The sequence below is a fragment of the Mytilus galloprovincialis genome, chromosome 9, assembly GCF_965363235.1.
Source record: "Mytilus galloprovincialis chromosome 9, xbMytGall1.hap1.1, whole genome shotgun sequence".
Taxonomy (NCBI): Eukaryota; Metazoa; Mollusca; class Bivalvia; order Mytilida; family Mytilidae; genus Mytilus; species Mytilus galloprovincialis.
The window spans coordinates 47,396,417-47,418,445 of NC_134846.1; the positions used below are offsets into that span (position 1 = coordinate 47,396,417).

General features: G+C 31.0%; 1 protein-coding gene across 5 annotated transcripts in view; it reads right to left on the minus strand.

Moving 5' to 3' along the window:
- Positions 1 to 20,506, minus strand: part of LOC143045160 (netrin-1-like) — a 39,753-nt gene extending 19,247 nt beyond the window's left edge. For 2 of the 5 annotated variants that reach the window (XR_012968892.1, XM_076217467.1), the window contains exon 1: positions 19,015 to 20,500. Coding sequence is in view for 4 of the 5 variants with exons in the window: in XM_076217467.1 (XP_076073582.1) it covers positions 19,015 to 20,053 (1,039 nt within the window). In the remaining variant the exon portion in view is untranslated. Of the gene's footprint in view, positions 1 to 19,014 lie in introns of all 5 variants that reach the window. The other 3 variants (XM_076217468.1, XM_076217471.1, XM_076217469.1) reach the window with 3 other exon arrangements.
- Positions 20,507 to 22,029: the final 1,523 nt, after the last annotated feature.

A 22,029-nucleotide genomic window follows, 5' to 3' on the forward strand; every position in this document is an offset into this window, starting at 1 on the left:
ATATGAATCAACTTAAGAGTGATCCCATAGGAATGATATTGACATAATAAATATAAAGCTATCGTTTGAATGTGAATTAGAAAACAACATATTTTTAAGAAACATGTGATGTCATAATTTGTATTTTTTATGATCTTGGTACACAAATTTAACTATCAGTTTCCGAAAAAAGACGCCCGTTTACATCAAAGTTCATATTATTTAGGTATAACTTCAAACGCATCGCTGTTTAATTCACGGGAGGTAATTCACGTATCAAATAACGATTAATATCATAGTATCAAAGTCATCAGTCATCGTACAGAAGAAATATTCTATTGTTAAAGGATGGATGTTTTTTAATTGTACTAAATCAGACAATCATTACGGATACATTTACAAGCTCGGGTATGAATAATCTATATAAACTACTTTCAACTTAATGACCCTGCTTACCCTGTGAAAAGGGATTGAATAATAGCGAATATAGAGTTTGTGAAATTTCTAGATCACTACAGTCGTTACAATAAAATGTTGAACAATAAGTATACTACTATCAACGCTATCGGCACTAAGGAAGGGTTTTTATTATATCATTTTTTTAGAAGACAATATGGTCTATTTGACGGGAAATTTATAAAAAGCGTGTATTCCAGACATATCGGTCATACTGCGTGGAAATCTCCAGCTTTTATAATGTTCTGTAAATCAGATCACCATGCTTACATGTACTATAAATAACAAAGAATTAGGGGGCAATTTAAAAGCGCAAAAATCGATGCATATTGGTGCAATATATTATTGACATTGTACCTTATTTCGCATATTGCATAGTTATGCGAGTAGCCTCTCCTCTGTGTTCACGCAGGACGCGAGCAAAGGATTTGTCTACTGTTGATGTTGATGCTATAGATCGTGCATTATGCAGTTTAAAGTTAGAAACCTGCTGATATTTTTTTCTGTATTTACTGCTAAGATTTATTCAATTTTGATTAATAGCCAAGTTTGACGTAAGTTATCATATCATGGCTATTGTCAATCATTAAGAGATATAGCTATATAGCTCCCACTCGCCATTCAACAAAACTGTTTTTATCTATGCCAATAATATTAACTACTTAGAAAGCAATAGAACCAACAGGAATATAATTGTACTTAAACATTTCTATTTCGGAACTCATTATGAATATAAAATTTATCTTTCGGAACTCGTTAAGTGAATTATCAACATCACTGGTTCCTGGTGTTAAAAAAGCTGTAAGTTTAAAGATACTCTACATGGAATAATAAACTGAATGTATTTTAAGAACGGCATACTGCTAAATGTCTTGAAATTATCCACGATTATTAATTAATCATGCATATCTAGATGCCTAAACAATAGAATACTGACCCATTTAGGGCGGCCATTAGCAAGGGCCCGTCGTGATGGAAGGATATTGACTCTTCATACATTAAAAACAAAAACAAATTAACAAAAGTACAAAGCATTAGACATATTGGCTGTTATCTACTCGGGTTGCTGATTTTTTACTAGTGTCTTTTTTACATATTCCCCACTTTCATTCAGTCATTATATATTCACTAATGCAAAGAAAATGTATTCTTCCATACAATCTATCACAAAAAACTTAAGTTGCCAAAACTAATTTAAATTTTATTAAAGCAAGTCGTTGAACAACGAGGGTTAAAGTCGTTAAAGCAAGGGATTTGAATTTATACTATACCCAAACATAATGTACTGAATTTCAAAACCCCAAAATCAAATATAATGACTGTACCACTTTGGGTAATTTCAGTTTTGCATACAACTACAACTAAACTAAAGGGAGTCACACACAAGTTTATAAATATCTATCGGTGCAATCTTGAGAAACAGTGGTACGACAAATACTTTATATTTATGATGGAAAGTGGTATCGTATTAGCCTTCCACTGAACATCTGATGAGTTCGGTAGTCAAATGCGAAGCATTATAGTTCAAAATAATTCAATAATTAGAAATTAAAGCGCATTGAAAGTTTAGTTATTTATATATGCATCAAATTGTTTCAGCGTTTTATATCTGGGACTTAATATATCAATTCAAGCTATATGTATTATTATGGCCGTCGAATATTCAATCCAGATTTTCTTTTGTCGTTTATTTTGTTTTGAGGGAACAGAGCCTCACTTCAATTAATTTAGATTCACTATGAATAATATAATTTGTAAAGATAATTTTACAGAAATTAGTTCGCATCTGGCAGCATCGATAATAGCAGAGAGTTAGTATGAACGAATGTGTCCTTGGGTGGACTTGTCTCATCCTGACAGATGTCACTATTTTGATTTACTAAACTAATATTTACAATGTTAAAGGACAAGGGTAGAACAATTTGGCATTCATAATTATTTGGAAGAACAAATTCCGTTAATAAATGCACATTATAGTAGGTATATTATAACGCATTGTCATTTCTTATCAGATAACTCTTAATTGCTTCTGTAATAATTTTATTTCTTTGTTTTGATGAAATAGTCATATCATAGCAGATAAAAACCAGAAATAAACGTCTTTTGAACTAATCAGTGGCATGGTACCAAGTGAAGCTTTAAGATCCCGGTAGGACTACTTGTGTGTTGTAGACTTAGATGTCGAGTTAAAGGACAAAAAGTACGTTTCCTGGTTAGATCGTGTTCTAGACAAATCAATTAAGATAAATTAGTAACCGTTGTGAAAAATTATAAATGATGTAAAGAAAAATATATGCAACCTTGAAGCCGTAGGAATCTGAGATCATCAAACCTATTATTTGACGTTTTGTACTATTGGCTAATTGTTACATGACAATAAACACATATGTAGGACAGCAGAAAATAAATTTCTAGTATAATTCACTAGTTTATTTGTGACCTCAGAAGTTCATGAGGTCATGAACTTCTAGTACAAATGTACCCCTGGAAATTGATAAACTGTTCTTTCATAAACATTCAGTGGCAAATATTACTAAACTTATAATACACTCCAGCTCAAAAGTGACCAACCAGATTGTTCCTTATAGGGTCTTCGTCAATAGACCAGCTACACAACGCTCTTAAAGACCAAAAAGACTTCTAGAGGCAAACCTGTGTGGCTCTTTTTACAAAGAATACAACGATAAAAATTGATCGTAAGTTATACTGAAAAGTTGATGACTTGAAAAATATTTTTCTCGTAAGCCTTCTTGTGAAATTGATCTCAGGTCTTTAACAATAGACTAGTGTTTATATAATATTTCAATGTTATAATACTATATAATATATTAGTGGACATCAGATAACGTTGTTTATGTCGACACAATAAGTGGTATATTAAATTTTGTTGATTAAGTTATGGTATCAATATATCATGGAATAAATTCTGCACAAAATTTCAAGTAATATCTTCTGAAAATCATTATTCAAATAACCATTTTATAAACTAAATGAATGAAGCTGTAAGCCAATAATATTGAATAATACATGCATTTCTTTTTTTTTAATTTTAAACTAGTTTTGAAACAGGTTTTCGAATCTATTTCACTTGTGGCTTTCCGTCTATTGAATTTTTGTGTCGATGCATTAAAATTTCAATAGTTTTTGACTCAGTTTTGTCAATTCCTTTAAATTTAAAAAAGAAATCTATCATTCTTACAAAATTCGTGTCATTCCAAAAACACAAATTTTATAGGATTTACAAATGTTTGTTTTGGATAGAAGTTTTCGCTGAATATGCTAAAAATCGATACTATAAGATCAAAGTAACACAAAAAAAAGTAATCTATTGCCTTCAAATCATGATAAATGACTTTATAAATAGTCCGAACTGTGGATTATTCTAGTAATCTAACAATTCGAATTGAAATTACAATTGTTGTATTCACCAATACTTTTTTTTTCAATAATTCCTAATTTCTAGAATTCACTTTATTGGTTTTCAACACACTAGACGTTTACTCATATAGGAATGAAAAGTTAAAAAAAAAAAAACATATAGTTTTTCGTTCTTAAAATATTACTTTATTGCGATACGCTATTAACTGCATCATTTTGTAAAACAGCAGAGTGTTTTTAATGGACCGGCGATCCTTATTTTTCAAGTAATTTTATCACCTATAAAATAGAGAATTGAAAAGGGGAATGTGTCAAAGAGTAAACAACCTGGCCAAACAGAAGAAAACAACTCAAGGCAACCAATGAGTATTCAATGCCGCGAGAAAACGCCGCACCTTGATGGGGAATTCATATCCTCTTTAAAATAATGTATACTAGTTCAGCGAAATTGACGCAACACTATATTTGCTTTTAATAAATCTACATGTATTCACCACAATTTTCTACTTTTTAAAATCAATAATATTGATCCCTTTATGTCCAGTGATTTATACTAAAGTATTGAGAGATACCAATATTGATAAACTATATTGAGATAAACCATCTTAAAGTCTTATAAATCCCTAATGCACTTCAACTATTTCCATATATACCGTAATGATGTAGTTGCTTCGAAAAAAACATTACTGTTCAGCTTTGAAGTCAAAGTGAAATGTATTTTACATATTTCATATTAGTTCGGCTATCGTGACAATCTTAAATAAATGTCAGTATGCGAGATACTTTATGTAGGAATATGATCAAACTCCATTAAAATATTATTTTCTCTTTACTGTGAATTTTTACCTTTCTTTACCTGGTGAACAGAGATACTCTTTGAAGATATCTACCAGACTTTTATCTTATTTAAAGACGGTATTGTTGTTATCATGCACATGAATATTACTTTGTATATGATAATTCAATTATGTTGATTTGCCACGGATAAAGTCGACCCGGGTGAGAAACCACCTATGGAAAGTAATTTGTGACATGAATGTACACCTATAACAGCCTGCTGTGCTTCAAACGGTAACATTTTAACAGAACATAGCTTTCTAATAAAACAAAATTGAGCATGAAATCTGATCTTTTCTGCGTCTTTAGAAAAGAAATTATATCGTTTTGTGTCTCTCAATGGGCACCTATGAACATATAGCGTTATTAATTTGATAGGTGAGAATTTGAATGACTTGTTTTGCTTAAAATCAATCTAGTTATCATATTAATTTCAAATTATTTTATAGAAATCGTCACTTTCTTACAAGATAAAATATTTTTTTTATGCAAACGACATCATTTACAGACACATTTAGAAAAAAAAATATCAACAATGTCACAATAAGCTGGTTTGTAAGTGATATAAAGATAGTCATTATTGGTGTCATTAATTGTATAATTTTTCATCCGTGGCGATATTTTTTTCACATTATGTCAAGCCGAATTAATTTCAAATAATATTCTTTTTAATTTTCCATATGCTATTTAAAAGGTGTTGGGTATTATAACTTTATGACAATTTCTCTCTAAGTAAACAAAACCTAAGTCAGTAGGTGCAATGTTTACAAACAATTGCTTACAAATTAGAGAATACCTAGCTTTGGTCATAGTTTTGATAAAAAAGGGGGACATGCAAAAAAAAAAACCCAAAAAAACCCAACAGTTTACATCATGACTTATATGAAAAGAGACAACCAACATTCCACAAAACACTACATCATAAAGTTGCAATATTTACTGACAATGCCCTGTTTCATTTTTGTTTATTATACTTGTGTTATAAAAATCAATTTTCCGTTGGTGGTGTGGTCAGCTATAAGCACTATAAGATATCTTAATTTTGAAATTGATAGAGAAAACTTGAACTAAATTATAATAAACTATTCGTTTTAAAACTTATTTGTATAGAATATAAACTAAAAACAATACAACGATTTACTAGATATTTGAGGAAATCCAGACATATATACAAGTAATTATATTGACTTTTTCAACTCTTAACCCAATATTTGGTTTTGACGTATTTTATTTCGCATTTCGAAATTGGAAATTTAACAAATTCACCTCTTAGCAAAAAAACTTCAAACAAAATATGTCTAATTAGTACTAGTGAGATTTTGGACCAAATTTTTATGGCAATGAGATGAAATCTGATATGATTTGAGGCTTTGTATCCATCTTGTGTTTATTTGATGACATTTTAAGGGGATGCAAACAAGGTTTTAATGTCAAAGGAAAATGATAATTGGGTTCAGGATCTGAAAACAGACATCAGAGTATAAAAGGCAAAAAGTCGTTTTCCCATCCTTAACCCTACACCCTGGGTAATTACACCGGAATATATAGCTTAATAATTACAACGTTGCCAAATATCTATTGCGAGTATAACCCGTGTTTGACTTTAATATCATTAAATACAGATTACTATTAAAATACCTAAAGAAACCCTTTCATTTTGTGTGGCCAAGTCTGCGGAATAAATAAAATATCTCAATTTCACAAAATCGTTGACTTAGAAAAACATTAGGATTTATGAGTGCCGTGGAATATCGAATAATGTGTCATTCGAGTGTCACAAGATTGAATAGATCATTCACTTGCACTGTCCTCATGCAAAGTAAGAGGCGTGCACCTGAATAGTTGATTTGTAATTTGTCTTTCTAACTTTTCCACTGGAAGTTAGCCAGCGTGTGTTTTGTGACAAAGTCAAATTTTGTGAGAAAATATTCAAGAGATGATTTGTGTGGTAATAAGAGATAATGTTAAATGCAATAAAATTGAGGATCGTGAATAAGCAAAAGCGAAAACGAGAGTTTAATATATTGTTATATGATGACAGAAATTTGAGATGAATCTGAGTTTAATATTTTGCTTGAATATTTTAGTACAATTGTATGAGGTTGCGAGTTCAAAGAGTGTTTCATCTTCAACTATAAATTTTTATTTTTACAACTTTTGAAAACCTCCCAAGTATGACACATATAACGGTCTGAATCAAAAATTGTTTTATAGTATTTGATCAATAAATCAAAAGATGACTATTGTGTATAGAAATGATATACGGAAGCAACTGTGGTTTATCGTCTGCTATCAGTATTAACTTTGCCTCAATAGTGCATACAATATAAATAAAAGTATATATGCATAATATTTTCATCGTAAACACATGATTCAGTGAATGAGTTGTAAAATATTGGACAACAGACGTATGTGTAGATGAGACAACAACCCATCAATTGAAAAGTGTCTGTCCTGAATATGGACCAAACAGTACAATTAAGTTTAAATAGTACAACAGAGAAGTACAAATTCAATTCCACTATCAGCACTGTAATACTATTTTGTGGCGGTCAGTTGGTGGAGAGAACCATCGACCTTCGGTAGTCAAACTGCAAACCTAGTCAATTAAGACCGGAATCGAACGCACCTGTCATGTGCCGGATTCAAATGAACGACCTAAGTGTTGACAGGCTAGTGATACAGTAGTTTGACTTCACAGACAACTCGGACACCAAGGCCCCCAAAAATATCTGTATTTTTATCACAAAAATACTAGACATTGCAACAGACCATACCATGCAACAACCAAAAAAAAACAACACAAAAACGAAACGACCAACTCTGATAAAACAAATGCACCAAACAAATTTAGCAACGACCAACATATGGTCGAGATATCCTCATTACATGTAGTAAATGCACAAACTGAAGTAGTGTTATCAATGAAATTTGCAGATTAATTCAGTGCTATATTTGCACTCAGAAGTTCTGAATTATGCACCAAAATTAAAATTCACTGCGGTTCATACTTCCGTTTTCATTCATAATTATACTTTCACTGACCCTAGTATTTCATAATACATTCGGACACACGACTTAGATGCATTAAAATAGAAGACCTTTTAGTATATTGCCTTATTTTATTACCCTTACATCTTTCGAGCAATTTTGGTGATGTGCGATTAATTCTGATGGCCATTTTATTTGTTATCAGGAAAACTGCATTTGAATTTTAAATATGTCTCATTGATTTGATTTGCAATATTGTACATACTATTAATACAAACTGATTGTTTGTATTTTGGTCACAACAAAAGAAGAATTGATTGAATCTTTCAAACCGCTTAACGTCGCATCAGCACTCACATCAGCACGAGAGGGCTAAATCGAAATGCACGAATCTAAATCAGAACGTTGTTACATGTATAAATTCATCAACGACAACAGGCGTATGAGTTTGTACGGCAGAGGGGACTGCCATTTACATAAGACTCATCAGTGACACTCGATTCAAACCATTTGGAAGGCCAGACCGAGGTTGAAGAGCATTATATAAAAAAAATATGTATATTTTTTGGCGTGTTACTTTGGTTCTTCCATTGACAGACCTTAATAAGATAAAGTCATCTTAAAAAATGTTTTTTTTTTTAAATGTCTACAAGAAAATGTTTCTGTTGCAGGTCAATTATAAATGGTATTTTTTGGTATTTTTTGGTGTCTCCGACTTATAATGAATTTGATGACGTATTTTTGAAAGTTTAGGCTCAGTTTTTTAACATATTTCTTAAACTAGTAGCGATTAAAGCTTGTAATATGCCATGTAAATATGAAACCGTATGCATGTTGAAAAAAGACGTCTTGTATAACTTGCATAATGTTGTCAGGCCCGTAGCCAGGAATTTCCAAAGGGGGGTTCGTTGGACTCGTGAACTCAACTTTAACAGTCACAATTTGAACAAAACGTTGACTTTAACAGTGCTTATTTGATTTCAAAGGGGGGGTTCGTCCGAACCCCCCCCTGGCTACGGGTATGGTTGTTTTGTGGCTGTATCTTCGCATATCACCCTTCACCTACTTTTATTAAAATCACTAAATGGTCTACTCTAAATTGCTCAATTAAATAATGTTATCCTAATTGAAATGTCTCAATTAATCAAGGTGTGTTTGTAAAATTTAATCGGGTTTTCTGCAGACTTATTCCCTGTCAATTCAACATGCAGAAACTAAATATTATTTAACATGGGGTTTTCAACATCTTCGAAAACGCATTTAATTTATCATGATTGTTTTTTATCAATTAACGAACTCGTTAGACACATATGTTTCTATCTGTGGAAATTTATGGTCATACTTTGTGTGGGTGCCATCTTCTTCAAACTACACTAGCTCCAGATGTTAAATTACGATATCTGGTTGTCGATTAATTAACTAAAGTAATTTCTAAAAAACATAGGTCCAAATTCGACGGAAATTTTATAATTCCTTAAATGTATTGAAATTCTTCAAAATTAAAACATTCTAAATAATTATATACCTTGTTCACACCTGTTATAGTGGTCATTGGCCTATTGAGTAAATATTTAGACAGCCGATCAAAATGACAGTCTAAAGGTATACATTAATAGTATCTACTTACGAAACCTTGTTTTGTACAAAACCAAACATTACAAGTATATGCGAAGTTTACTGTAATTTGGTTATACAGATTTGTATGTTTTGTTTTTTTGAATAACGTAAACATTTTAACAATTTACTTTACATACGAGAAAATTAAGCGTTTTATCTATAAAAAAAAATGTAATAATTTTGCAGATTACTAGAGTCAATCCAAAAATAATAATAGCCATAATCAGAATGATCCTGTCTAATGAGATACAATATTTTGCATCAGATTTCATAAAACGTGTTGTTTACTCAAAATTGAGAAGTCAGTATCGTCACAGATGTATATATGTTGAGAATAGCACAAATACAAATATGTCTAAGAGAAAGCGCTCGATTCAAATTTATAACTATATTACCGACGTCGAAACACAAATATACACGGGGAAGAATTTCCGTTGGTTTGTTAAGTACTATCTCAGATCATCTGATAAATTTGTGCACAACAAAAATTCTGATAAAAACTCAATGAAAAAAAAAGATATTTGAAAATGTAACTTGACAATACTTTGGCAAAGAGAATAATTGCAGTTGTTAACAGTGGCGGATCCAGAACTTTCATAAAGGGGGAGGGGCTTCAGTCATAATTCAGTGATTCCGCTTATAATAAACCAAATTTTACCACGAAAAGGGGGTGGGCAGGCCCCCTAGATCCGACTATGGTTAAAAGAAACCCATAAAGAAACTTTTCTGCTGATATGAAAAGTATACCTTTTAAACTCTGAGCTGACTTTCGCTAAAGAGTGAACTTTTCACAAATATTTATCTATATAAAAAAATAGATATTCCTTGATGTTGAAGAATATTTTAAAACTAACAAAATTGAAGATAGAAATATTGGCTTAGAAAATTGAAAAACAAATTATGTAGCAACTGTCGTTTAACTGTACATTCAAAATAAAAAAAAAACTATTTTAACAAATAACATTCCGTAATACATGACGGAGCTAGCTTATAGTTTTGGAATATTTTTACGTTTATCAACCTAACTACACCTTACTCAAAACTTCAAAAAAACATTAGTAACATATATATGTACATGTACGTTAAAAATCATCTTTTTTTGGTACTATATATGAATCACAAGTTCAAAAATTAAACACGTCTCACTTTTCATTAGAAATTAAACTTATAACAAAAACGGGCGTAATCTATTTTTGACGTATTTACGTATTTTGTGCATTAAAATATCAGAAATAAAATATTTCCTCTGTCTAATTCGATCCCTTGTAAAACAATTTTGTTGTTTACACACACTTAAAGTGTTAGTTATCATTAATATAAAGATTGAGAATTTATCTAACTAGTCTGTAGCACGTAAAATGTGCCCTCGTTTTTATAATGAATGGGAAATTCATAACCCATTTGTGAGACCCACCTGTTTTTGCATTTGCGATTTATTTTATATTGAAATCTAGACTTAAAATAACTTACAAGTGCGGATCCAGCCATTTTTAAAAAGGGGTTCCCAACCCAGGAGAAAGGGTGGTTCCAACTATATGTCCCCATTCAAATGCATTTATCGTCTAAAAAGGGGGTTTCAGCCCTGCAAACCCTCCCCCTCGTTCCAAAACTGCTAACAATCACAATGTGACTGCATCGGACCTTGTAAGTATAAGCAATGTGACAACAACAAGCATTGTAAATATATACCATGTGATAGTTCAGTACATATAGAACGATGCATATGTTATATACTTATATGTTTTCCTTTAATTTAAACCCCTTTTACAATTTTCTTCTATAACAAAGTTTCGTCCATTATTTTGACACACGCAAAGGAATTCCATTCTCTAAGGGCTTTCTTTATAATGGCTTTTTCAATAAAAAAAAATTACAGTTAGTAAGAACATAGATGTAATACCCACATCTATGGTAAGAAGAACTCTACCAAAAAGGAAAGGTTAAGTAGCAAGTCTATACATTCATACATAGCTCAAGTTACTGTAGTGTCACGCCTGCATACTAAAAGATATGTTCTATAAATTCTGATCTTGTAACATTTCTTTTATCATTCATTCACTTCACTACAACTGTAAGTTAAGACTTACATAAACCTCATATCTTGTTTACCAAAAAAAAACAGGCAGATATTACAAATATTTTTTCTGATATGGCCTACATTGTAACAGCTAGCCAAGATTATTCAACGGTAGCATCTCTCTTCTCATACAAACATATCACAGAACCTATAAAACTGGAAGGTCAAAACCCCATCAATCTTTATGAATGAAATTTTGGATGATCAAGAATAGGTGATCTCATTCTTAAGATAATAAATGACAATCTATTGAAAGTGCTTCTCAAATAAAGATAAGTTTTTGTATCAGAATAAGTGAAACAAATCCCACACTATGTTGTTGTTTAATGTCAGGATTTGTTTGTTAAGTATAAATTTGGTATGATGATAAGGCACGTATGGTGGGATATCTTAATCAAACATCACTCAACACCTTACACGGTGGTTTATCAATACAAAGTGGTACTAAACTGTCAAATACTTCAATACATACAATCAAATAATATCGACCAAATAAACTTACAAGTCTGGGTCAACAGAGTATAGTGAAGGAGATGATACTCCACGTTTATATACACTCATTGTGTCAACACCACATGCAGCTTAAAATGAAACAATTTAACAATTTTAGGCGCTTTCACCTTATGCGCACACTGCTAACGCCAGACCCGGATACCGCGTGTCAACTTTCAAGAGGTCTGAATAAGAGTCCTTGATGTCTCATCGTCAAGATATTTGTCTTGGTTCTAATAAACCATTTTGAATCAAAATATAATGATGCGTTTTATTTTGTATTTCTTTGTTTTGTTTTTAACCTGAAACTATAAATCAGTACGAGTACTCAAGGCCACCTGTTTAGAGTGATGTTTGATTAGACAAACAACATGTAAACACGTGTAAAACGAACATATCTGAATGCGTGCAGGTGTTGTACAGACTGCAGGCAGATCTTTCCAGTTAAGTTAAGAAAAAATATTGAAAAAAATAAAACAAAACTGATAAGCGAAATGCTTGTAATGGCACGGTGTATCTTCACAATTTTTAAATGACTACAAGCATGCAAAAAACGTTGTTTTTTTATGGATTGCGAGTCGAAATTCCTTCAGTATTTTTTTATGGATTGTGAGTCGAAATTCCTTCAGTATTTTTTTATGGATTGTGAGTCGAAATTCCTTCAGTATTTTTTGTATGTTATCTTCCTTTCTATGCTTTGGTTTAGTTTTTACAAAGGAAACCGTTCGATAATAGACACATTATTTATAGCAAACTTGATAATTATAAAGAATTACAGAAAAAAAAAACTGAAACAAATTGCAGTAAACTTTCAAAAAACATTACCCCCCCCCCCCTTTTTATTTGGTTGAAAATAAAAGTAATAAAACAGTTAAAATATCTGCTTCTCTTAGTTAACACACTTCTGTTTGTAAATTATCTACTCGCTACATGTCTATGCATTAAATATTTCTACTAAGGTTACTGAGATCACCCCTGAACTGAATCTAGATATGAATAGATATTTTTACAACAATGGTTCATAATATCGGAGTTAGTATTCTCAGCTAGAGACAAATTGATTGGGGCGTTACCATCATTGTAGACCTAAGATAATAGTACAAAACGTCAGATGTACTCGAAATCTAGTTCTCTCAAAGTGAGAAGTTTCGTAACTAGAACATGTATAATGTATTTTTAACTGGGAGGAATGCACCTCATCTGCATGTTCATTCTAATGTTCCCTTCTTCATTTTGCATCGAAACTTTTGTATAGCTGAGCACTCTTGAACGAAAAGAGTTTGGTGATATTTCTACTGTTCGATCATCTATTGATTTGCCTTAAATTCTTTGCAAAACACATTAACAATGATAGTTTTGAACCTACATAAATGAATAAACAAAGTAATGCTAAAATAATATAATAGAAAGGGTACACATATCGACTAGTGTTTTAGATAATTTCACACATAATAACCTCATACACTACTCTCCACAATTTTTGTTTAAAACGGATTTTATTTCCAAGATTAATATATATATAAAGTCCATCTCATTTTCATTAAGGAAATCTTCCCGTTTCATGGTTAAATATTTTATGTAAGAAGTAAATCAATTAATAGTGTAAGAAACTTGAACAAATCTGTATATTATTTGAAATCTCATTCTCTCTATATCGTGCATAATACAGCCAGGCTTATATAGTGGAAATAGTGAATTCATAAAATGTTACAATGAAAAGTCAATGTTTGTATTCTGATGTAAAAGTGATTTAAGGCAAATCGTAAGAATAACTATGGCGTTTTATGTAATAAACTGAGAGTATATATGTTTCTTCGCGTGTTCTGTAATAGAAAAACTCTTATTTATATATAAGATGGTTTGGAATTTAAGACTCGATAAATTTAAGCAGTCAAAAATATTTTACATATTCAGATTCTATACTACATACATAAGCCCTTGTGGTGGAGAGATACTATAGTGACGTGCTTCCTTAGGGTTGGGTTATGAACACGCACATTTCTCGATTAATTCTAACTGAGATAAGTGAAAAACAGATGGAATGAAATTAGCAAAAAATAACAATCCAGTAACAACCATTATCACACGTCTAAAAATAGCAAGACATTGGCATTTTTATACAGTAATCGCAGCTTTGTCTATATTATTTTATCATTATGTAACGGTATAGTTTTGTGTAAATGGTTTCCGACATTTTGATGAATTGGTTTTATGACAAATGCAAAAATGTTATATTCTATAGTGATTATTATTTTAGTTTGCCATGAGTACCATTCCTTACTCATAAAATGTACATTGTGTATATAGAACTGAATTGTAAAAAAATCTATCAAATGTAAAGATGAATTTTATTGTTGCTTATGCATCTCGCTAACTGCCATGGAGAACGTGTACATGTGGTTTTTTTTTACAGAATGTATTAAAATCCATTGTCAAATTTGATTTGAAATGTTTAAAAGTGCAGGGTAGATGACCGTTAGACAATTTCGAATTAAAAAATTTAAAATACCAAAGGAATAAATATTTTATGACTGCTTTCTGCTCTATATTCTTGAAGTTCCATGCTTTGGAGTCTTAATTCGAGAACAGAGAATGACAGGATTTTTACTGCCTATAACATACAGTGACAGTGACAAATATTACTGTCTTATTAACGACCATCTTCAAAATGAATATCTAACATCACACTGCTAGTTATTAAGACCGGATCACATAAGTATCATAGTAATTTTTTAGTTAAGCGTTTCAATAATTAGACAAGTCATCGTACACGAGAGCACGTTATGTAAATTAAGTCGGGGAACTATATGTGTACAAGTTTAAATGTTTTTGAATTAAATACATTTAACTTCGTCATATAGATATCAAATTAAGTCAGTTGATTCTTGTTACTTGTTAAAAATTTGTTGATGTAAATTTATATCAAAGATAGCTACTATACAGTCAATTAAATTTGAATGAGTACTCTCGTGTTGAATGAGAATAAACCGATCTTTTAAAAATTAATTATATGTTCAATGATAAAAATTAACAGATAGGCACTCTATTGAAACCGTACAGCAAAAAAGTCAATATTTACACGTTAAGGTTTTTCTATAATTTTTATACTTGGATATTTACTTTAACAGATACATGAATAGAAATCTATACTTTGGAAAATATCTTCAATTCCCACAACAAGTTTAGCCAGTACATTTGTAAAGCAAAAAAGTTTGAAAAGTCACGTTCGATCAATTTAAGGGGAGTAGTTGTGAATTATACTTCTTTTCTAAATTCAAATTTTGAAAGGTTCAAATTGGTTAAATACATGGTTCTTTCTTTTCGAGGTAGTAAAATGTTTTTCTTCGTGTATATTTTAATTTTACTTGAAATGATAGTTCTTTTAAAAATATTCTAATTAAATAATTCAGAAATTGAATATACGACAAATAAGTCTTTACAACATTGAGAAGGTGGCCCATTTCCATTTTTTTTTAGAGTAGGAATAAGAACAATTCCAAATAATTCAGTTAAATTTGAATATGTGTATTCAAAAAATTAAAGTTCATATCGGAAGCCTATAGTTTGATCGGCGTTGTACAAAGTTTATTTGAAACTAGGCTCTATTCTCATGCCTAATAATTCAATTGTTAGAATAGTATGTGCTCTTCACAAAAAAGAACTCTCCCTCCCCAAATACGTTAGCGAAAAGTCCGCAATGATTTGCGTTAGAGATATTTTACTTTATGCGTAATTGTAATCAGACACTATTTCATATAACACAAAAAGATTATGAAAGTAGTTTATATCTTGACCGTATTTTTAGTAGCACTTAACACGGGTATACACAAACAGAAGTAAGTTGGAACAAATGCATACTATTCAGATAAAGCATCACAATATTTTTTTAATTCTCTTGACAGGTTGCTTTTCTGGTTCTTTAGGGAAAAAAGTTACATAATTTTTCTATACCAGATAAACGACTTAAGAAATATTTCTTATGAACAATTATTTTTGTCATTTTCGTTGTTTAATAGGCTGACGGACCTGATTAGAGAATGCGTTAAAGATTTCTATCCATAAGCGAGAAAATAATCATTAACCAGCAATCTAAACAGAGCTTTGATGTACTGGAAACTCGATTTTTATCGCAATTTCTCGCTTCTGATAGAACTATTATGGCTGTAATTCAATTCATCACTTGGACAAATTATTACGTTCCACTTGCCCTAAGCGGACACTTAATTACCCCATTAACGGCCAAATTTGAAAAGACATGGGTGATACTTTTGACACTTATTTTGAAAGTAAGTCTTGTAAGTGGTCACCTAAGGTGGTATTACAGCCAGTAATTAAAACAGACGTAAACCGGATCAAAATCCACGATATTGTTAAACACCCTCCATTCATTCATACCTGACCAAAAAAAGCGATTAGTATGATCTCACCTATGTAGGGAGGTTTATTTTGCAATTAAAGCAGGTGTGATAAGCCCATTAACCAGACCAAAAATACGACTTTTCCTAATTGTGTAATAATCCCTCAACCCTTCACATTTTTCTCTTTATTAATGCTTTTAGTTTGAACATTTAATAATAATCCTAAACTCATTAAAAATCTGCGATTTATGTTTGAGATTAATGTCAAATTTACCCTTTGCAATTATTCTCTATTATATTAAAAATATAACTTATGCTTCATATGCAATGTGTGAAAAAAGAAAGTGTTTAATTCCTTAATACTATAGAAATTGAGAAAAGCCACTTGATGTAGTTATCTAAACATAAGCGAAGAAGTTATGCGGTTAGAAAATAAACTAAGACGAAGAAGTATGAAACAAGAATAGAACACCTGCATGGTTCACTTCAAAGTATTCGAACATATACTTTTAAACTGGTAAAATATTACAAGGTATTAAGAGAGCATAGAAAAGTTTATTTTTATTTCACTTTTTAGAACTGACAAACTTAAGTCTCGATTCCTATTAAAAACAAATTTCCCTGTACTAATTTGAAAACGAGAAATTCCGGTATATTTCTAGAGCGTATTTTCCCATCGGTATGACTGCACGTGCATAGTGCTTTGATCGCTTATCTGAAATATTATTTGTCGGATGTGCAGAATTGAAGTATGATGGTATTTGTAAAAACGTTTTTGCAGAATTCTATTTAGAAAAATAACATAAATTGCATAAAGTTTTGTAATATCAAAAGCATGGAAGTAACAAGTCGTGTGACACCTCACCCATGAGTTACTATATACATGTAATAATTTTTATCTCAATTAAAATATGAGTAAATAATAATAATTAAAAACGTCAATGCATGTATTGTTTTATAAACAATCTTGTATTATGTATAATTTCTGAATGTGTAAAATCGTTAAATTAGAAGAACATACATGTATGTTAGTTTTGAAATATTTTGATTGTATCCAATCGTACAAGTATAAATGTCAATGGAAGGGGAAATATAGAGAAAAACATCGACATTTTTTAGCCACGGCATCCATCGCGATGGTCGAATATTATTGTCTTACATAAGATATAAAATACAAGTAAACGCGTACAAATCCTTAAATATCGCAAAGATAATGAGAAATAAAACACCATTTATTGAACTTTATTAGGATTATATTTCAATGTGTTCATAAATGTTCATTGAGCGCTTAAAACCATTTTATATTTCTACTAGGGTAATTGTTTTGGAACATGCAAAAATGAATCAGCGAAAATAATTTTATAATTTTGTTGAGCACGACACAGTATCAGGCGATTAAAAGACACATAATAACAAAGATATTAACATAAATGTGAAATGTGATCTAAGAATTTTCCAACATCTTCAAAGTTCTTTTAATAGGGCACATGCTTGAAATTTTTAATTTGACCTTCTCTTTTAGAATAAAAGCATAAGTGTTTCAATAAACTCTTTATTCTTAACCTTCTTCCCCCAAAAATAACCATAGGTCAAATACGAATATGCATTTCATTTAGGAAATTTACATGCACGCTAGCTTTAAACTTGCGCACGGTGTCAAAGTTCACATATCAGGGACAATAAAGAATAAAAATTGACTTGTGTTTATGGTCTATAGAATGTCTAAACAACCATTAAATATTTATGACCTGTTTAAAATGGACATAAATTTCTCATGAATGTCTTTCAGGGAATCAATTTAACTTTATAGGTGGTATATAGACAATACTTTTGTGTACTGCATTTCAAAGTGTGCACACGTGGCATGAGCTAAGCATTAAACATCTTCGTAATGTTTAACATGCATTCTCAGCGATTAAGAGTTAATGACATTTGAATTGTGAAGAATTTATCTATACTTTAGCAGATTGGTATCAATAATGGGAATCTTAATTTATTTCTTTGTAGATTTTATTAGAAATTTATGGAAATATTTAATAATTTGAAAATGTAAATGTACACCAAAATTAGCATACAATCAAACAGTTGTAAAATAGTAATAAAAAGCATAAAATTGAAAAATGTGTATCCGCCAAAAGGTATGGAATTTACCCAACACCTGCTAGGACCATCAAAAATTATTTATTTTTTTTTATTTCTTAACCTCAAAACAAATGTTAATTTCAGTCAGATATTAAGAATTTTACGTAGTACGAAAGTGATATATTGCATCTATTAAGAACGTTTAACAGTGGGTTTTGGATACCATTTCTATTCTGCAACCTATCTTAGCTTTAATGTATTCCTTATCTATGTTTCGGCATAAATCTATCGTTGTTGCATTAAAATATCATCACTATTTCAAACATTTTTGAAAAACTAATACATTATATTGTAATAGAATATTGCTTTAAAATTGCTTTGCTAGTTAAAACGGAATTATCTAAATAGGTACATTTATCAACGGAAAATTCATGCTGCAGCAATAAATCGAGAGAAAAAATGTTGTTTGTCCATGCTAATCGTATAAGAATCCTCCTAATATAATTCTGATGGTAAACAAGCTACAGTTTTTAGATTAGCAATGGATTGTGGGTCTCAAGATACAAAAGTTATCGGAGAAACCAATTTTTAACGAAAAATACCAGGTTTCTCGTTATAACATGCAGGAATAGTATCTCTTTTTGTTAAGCCAAATGTTGTATTTACCTACACTTAAATAGTTAAAATTGATGACATAATTTGCTAAAGAGATACTGCAAAAAATAATTACAAGTTATTTGTACTTACCGACACATTCGTTTGCGATTCTGCTGGTAGCACGTGCCCATGGCCTGTCAAAATGGAACGGTTTACATTTTTCACATTCCGATCCTGCAGTATTATGTTTACAATCGCACACAAATTGACCCTCACGATTTGTTATGCAGCGAGATGCATGACCGTTGCACTTGCACCTGCCTCCTACGGCAAAATCCGACAAAGCATAATAGTAACTTTCCCGTGCTGATTCGTCGTCGTGTTCGTCTCCGTATGTATTTAGTCTATTAAACACTACCATGATGTCTGTCGCTGTCACCCAGTCTTGTAAAATAGGACTGTTATCGAAATCGTACGCCGATGGCCGTTTTTCTAGGGTACTAAAAGCAACACGAGCCCCAGTTAAGGGTTCAATATTGCTAAATTCCTCAGTACATAACGCATCTTGTTCGTTAGCTTTTGTTACTAATGCTCTTGGAGATTTGGAATACATTTTCTTACAGTTACTAGAATAATATTGGAATGGTACCCAGGTTTTCCCGTAATCCATGCTTTTGTAAAGTGCCATGGAATCCGGTCTTGCAGAACAAAATTGCAAACTTATATATGTTATTTCATATTTTTTCCCCAAAGACAATTTTAAAGTTACATTTTGAGGATACTGTACGTACGTGTTTGACATCCAACATGTTAAATTGTTTGGATTATTCAGATCTGTTAAGTATGATGGTGGATGCATACGTTTTGGATGATTCGCATCACAAATAAAACAGTTCCGGACAACTCTACCATCTTTGTCCGTAGTTGATTTACAGAAGCGAGTTGGCGGTGAACCGCACATACTTGACGCTGTAACATCCTTTCCAAAGGCTGCATTAACAAAGTCTGGAGTACACAACGTAGGCTCTCCCCGCTCGTTATAACAAGGATCTGGTGGAGTATTTTGAATTTCAAACATATTCATATATGATCCTGTTAAAACATTCCGCAAACATACACACAACAGTATTAACAATATTTTAAACATTTTTGAAACAAGTCTGGAAGCTCTGAATACCCATAATCTCATTTTGATAAAATATAATCCACAAGCAAACCAAACTACTGAAAATTATCAGAATTTTTACATTGTATTTTAAAATTTATGTTTCATCTATAACACAAGTCGATTATTAAAATTTGTAGTATTATGATTCTCTCACTTTACCACACATTGGTTAAATAAACAATTTAGCATTTTGTTAATAGTTTCTCGCTCAATATCATCTTATCATCTCCTCTATCAGCGTAAATCCATCACTTTATTACTGTCAGAGCTAGTTGTCTATAGTCAAACGATATTCCAAAGCTACGAGAGAGTTCAGAGACAACTCAACAACATATAACCGAGTCCACTCGTATAAATGGCGACTTACAATTTTTCTGCTCAAGAAGTGAATTCAAGAAACATTTTCCCTCTCTCTAATCATATTGAAATTCCATTAATACGAATCTTAATCTATAGGGCAGGTAGTACTCGCAAATTCAACAGTAAGAATAGCTCTCCATGATTAGGCACGCCTACAATGTTATCAATCAACCGCTATAAATAATTCTTTTGGCTATTGTAACTTATGACTCCGCCCACCTTTGTATTCAGTTAATTCATCATTGGTTACTAATTAAGACTTATTCACATTGTTACAAAGGTGTTAAAAGATAATTTAACCATTGATAAGAAATTGATAAGCAAAAACGTAAAAGTTTGGATAAATTCCAGAAAAAACTGAAACAGAACGACAAAAAAACCTTTTACTAAGCAGTGATTTGAAGCAACTGTATCTTCTAATATTTCAAATTAAAATCTTCTTTTTCTTGCATTGATACGAGTTTAAAGTTGAAACGGAAAAGGCATCACATTTCAACGTTTTAAATCATCTTATATCTGAACATATTATCTTGTGTTTGTTTTTGTCAGTGACGATAACATGTAACTAGAGATATATAATAAGGAATAGAATATATGTACGCTGATTTAGCTCACTAAAGAATATATTATAACGAACCTTGTCTCGTTTTCAGATTCCTTATTGCTATGGTGTTCGAATTAAGGGCGGAAAGAATTTACTTAAGTTTTTGAAGGAATGTTCAGCGATATGACTTAAAGGAATTCCGTGAGGATGATGACAAGTAAAAAGAGAAAAATATTCCAAATTATTTTATAGTTTTTAACTTTCAATAAAAAAGTTAAATGGAAATTAAATTGGATATCAAAATCAATTACAATGCATTATAATGTTAACAGTTCAGAAAATATTCGTTACAAACGGTTAATTTGCAAGAAATATAAGTTAAAAATCATGCAAATTAGAAGAACTTTCTATGCATGTAACATGGTTATTCCAACAACAAAAAAATGTATTATATATGAATATTTAAAGAAATTTCTCTTTAAGAAAGAACTCAATAAATGAATAATATACGTGGAAATGAAACAGTACTAGTATATGATATGTGTAAATGTATGTATAGGTTAGATGCTCCTGGTGCGCAGGAAACTTAATTTGAATCTGAGTGTATTTTACATCAACAGTTACTGACCAAGCTGTACATGAAATTGAAACTCGAGGACATAAGACAGTCATATCATGCATGATTAACAAAATGAATTAACATATGAAAAGACAACTATTAAATGTATAATAGTGATACTTTCAGCATCTATAGTTTGTGTTGTAATTAAATCGAGATAAATATAAAATACAACAAAACATATAATTACCTATTACACTTATACCAAATATTTTAAGCACGGTATAATTATCCTAAGATGGCTAAAAGATAACAGAAAACTCATTAAAAATGATAGAAGTTCCTTGCCGTTATTAATATTATGCTTTATATTGTCCCCCTCCCCTGAATTTTGTACCTCTCACTGGCGGTGAACTGTCATGAGTTTTCAGGAAAGTTCCAATAGGTAAAAGGTTTTTAAACCAGAACTAAGCAATCAAATGATATGCAATTTCAGATGGTAAAAATATTCAAAATATGTGGTAAAACAGAGTC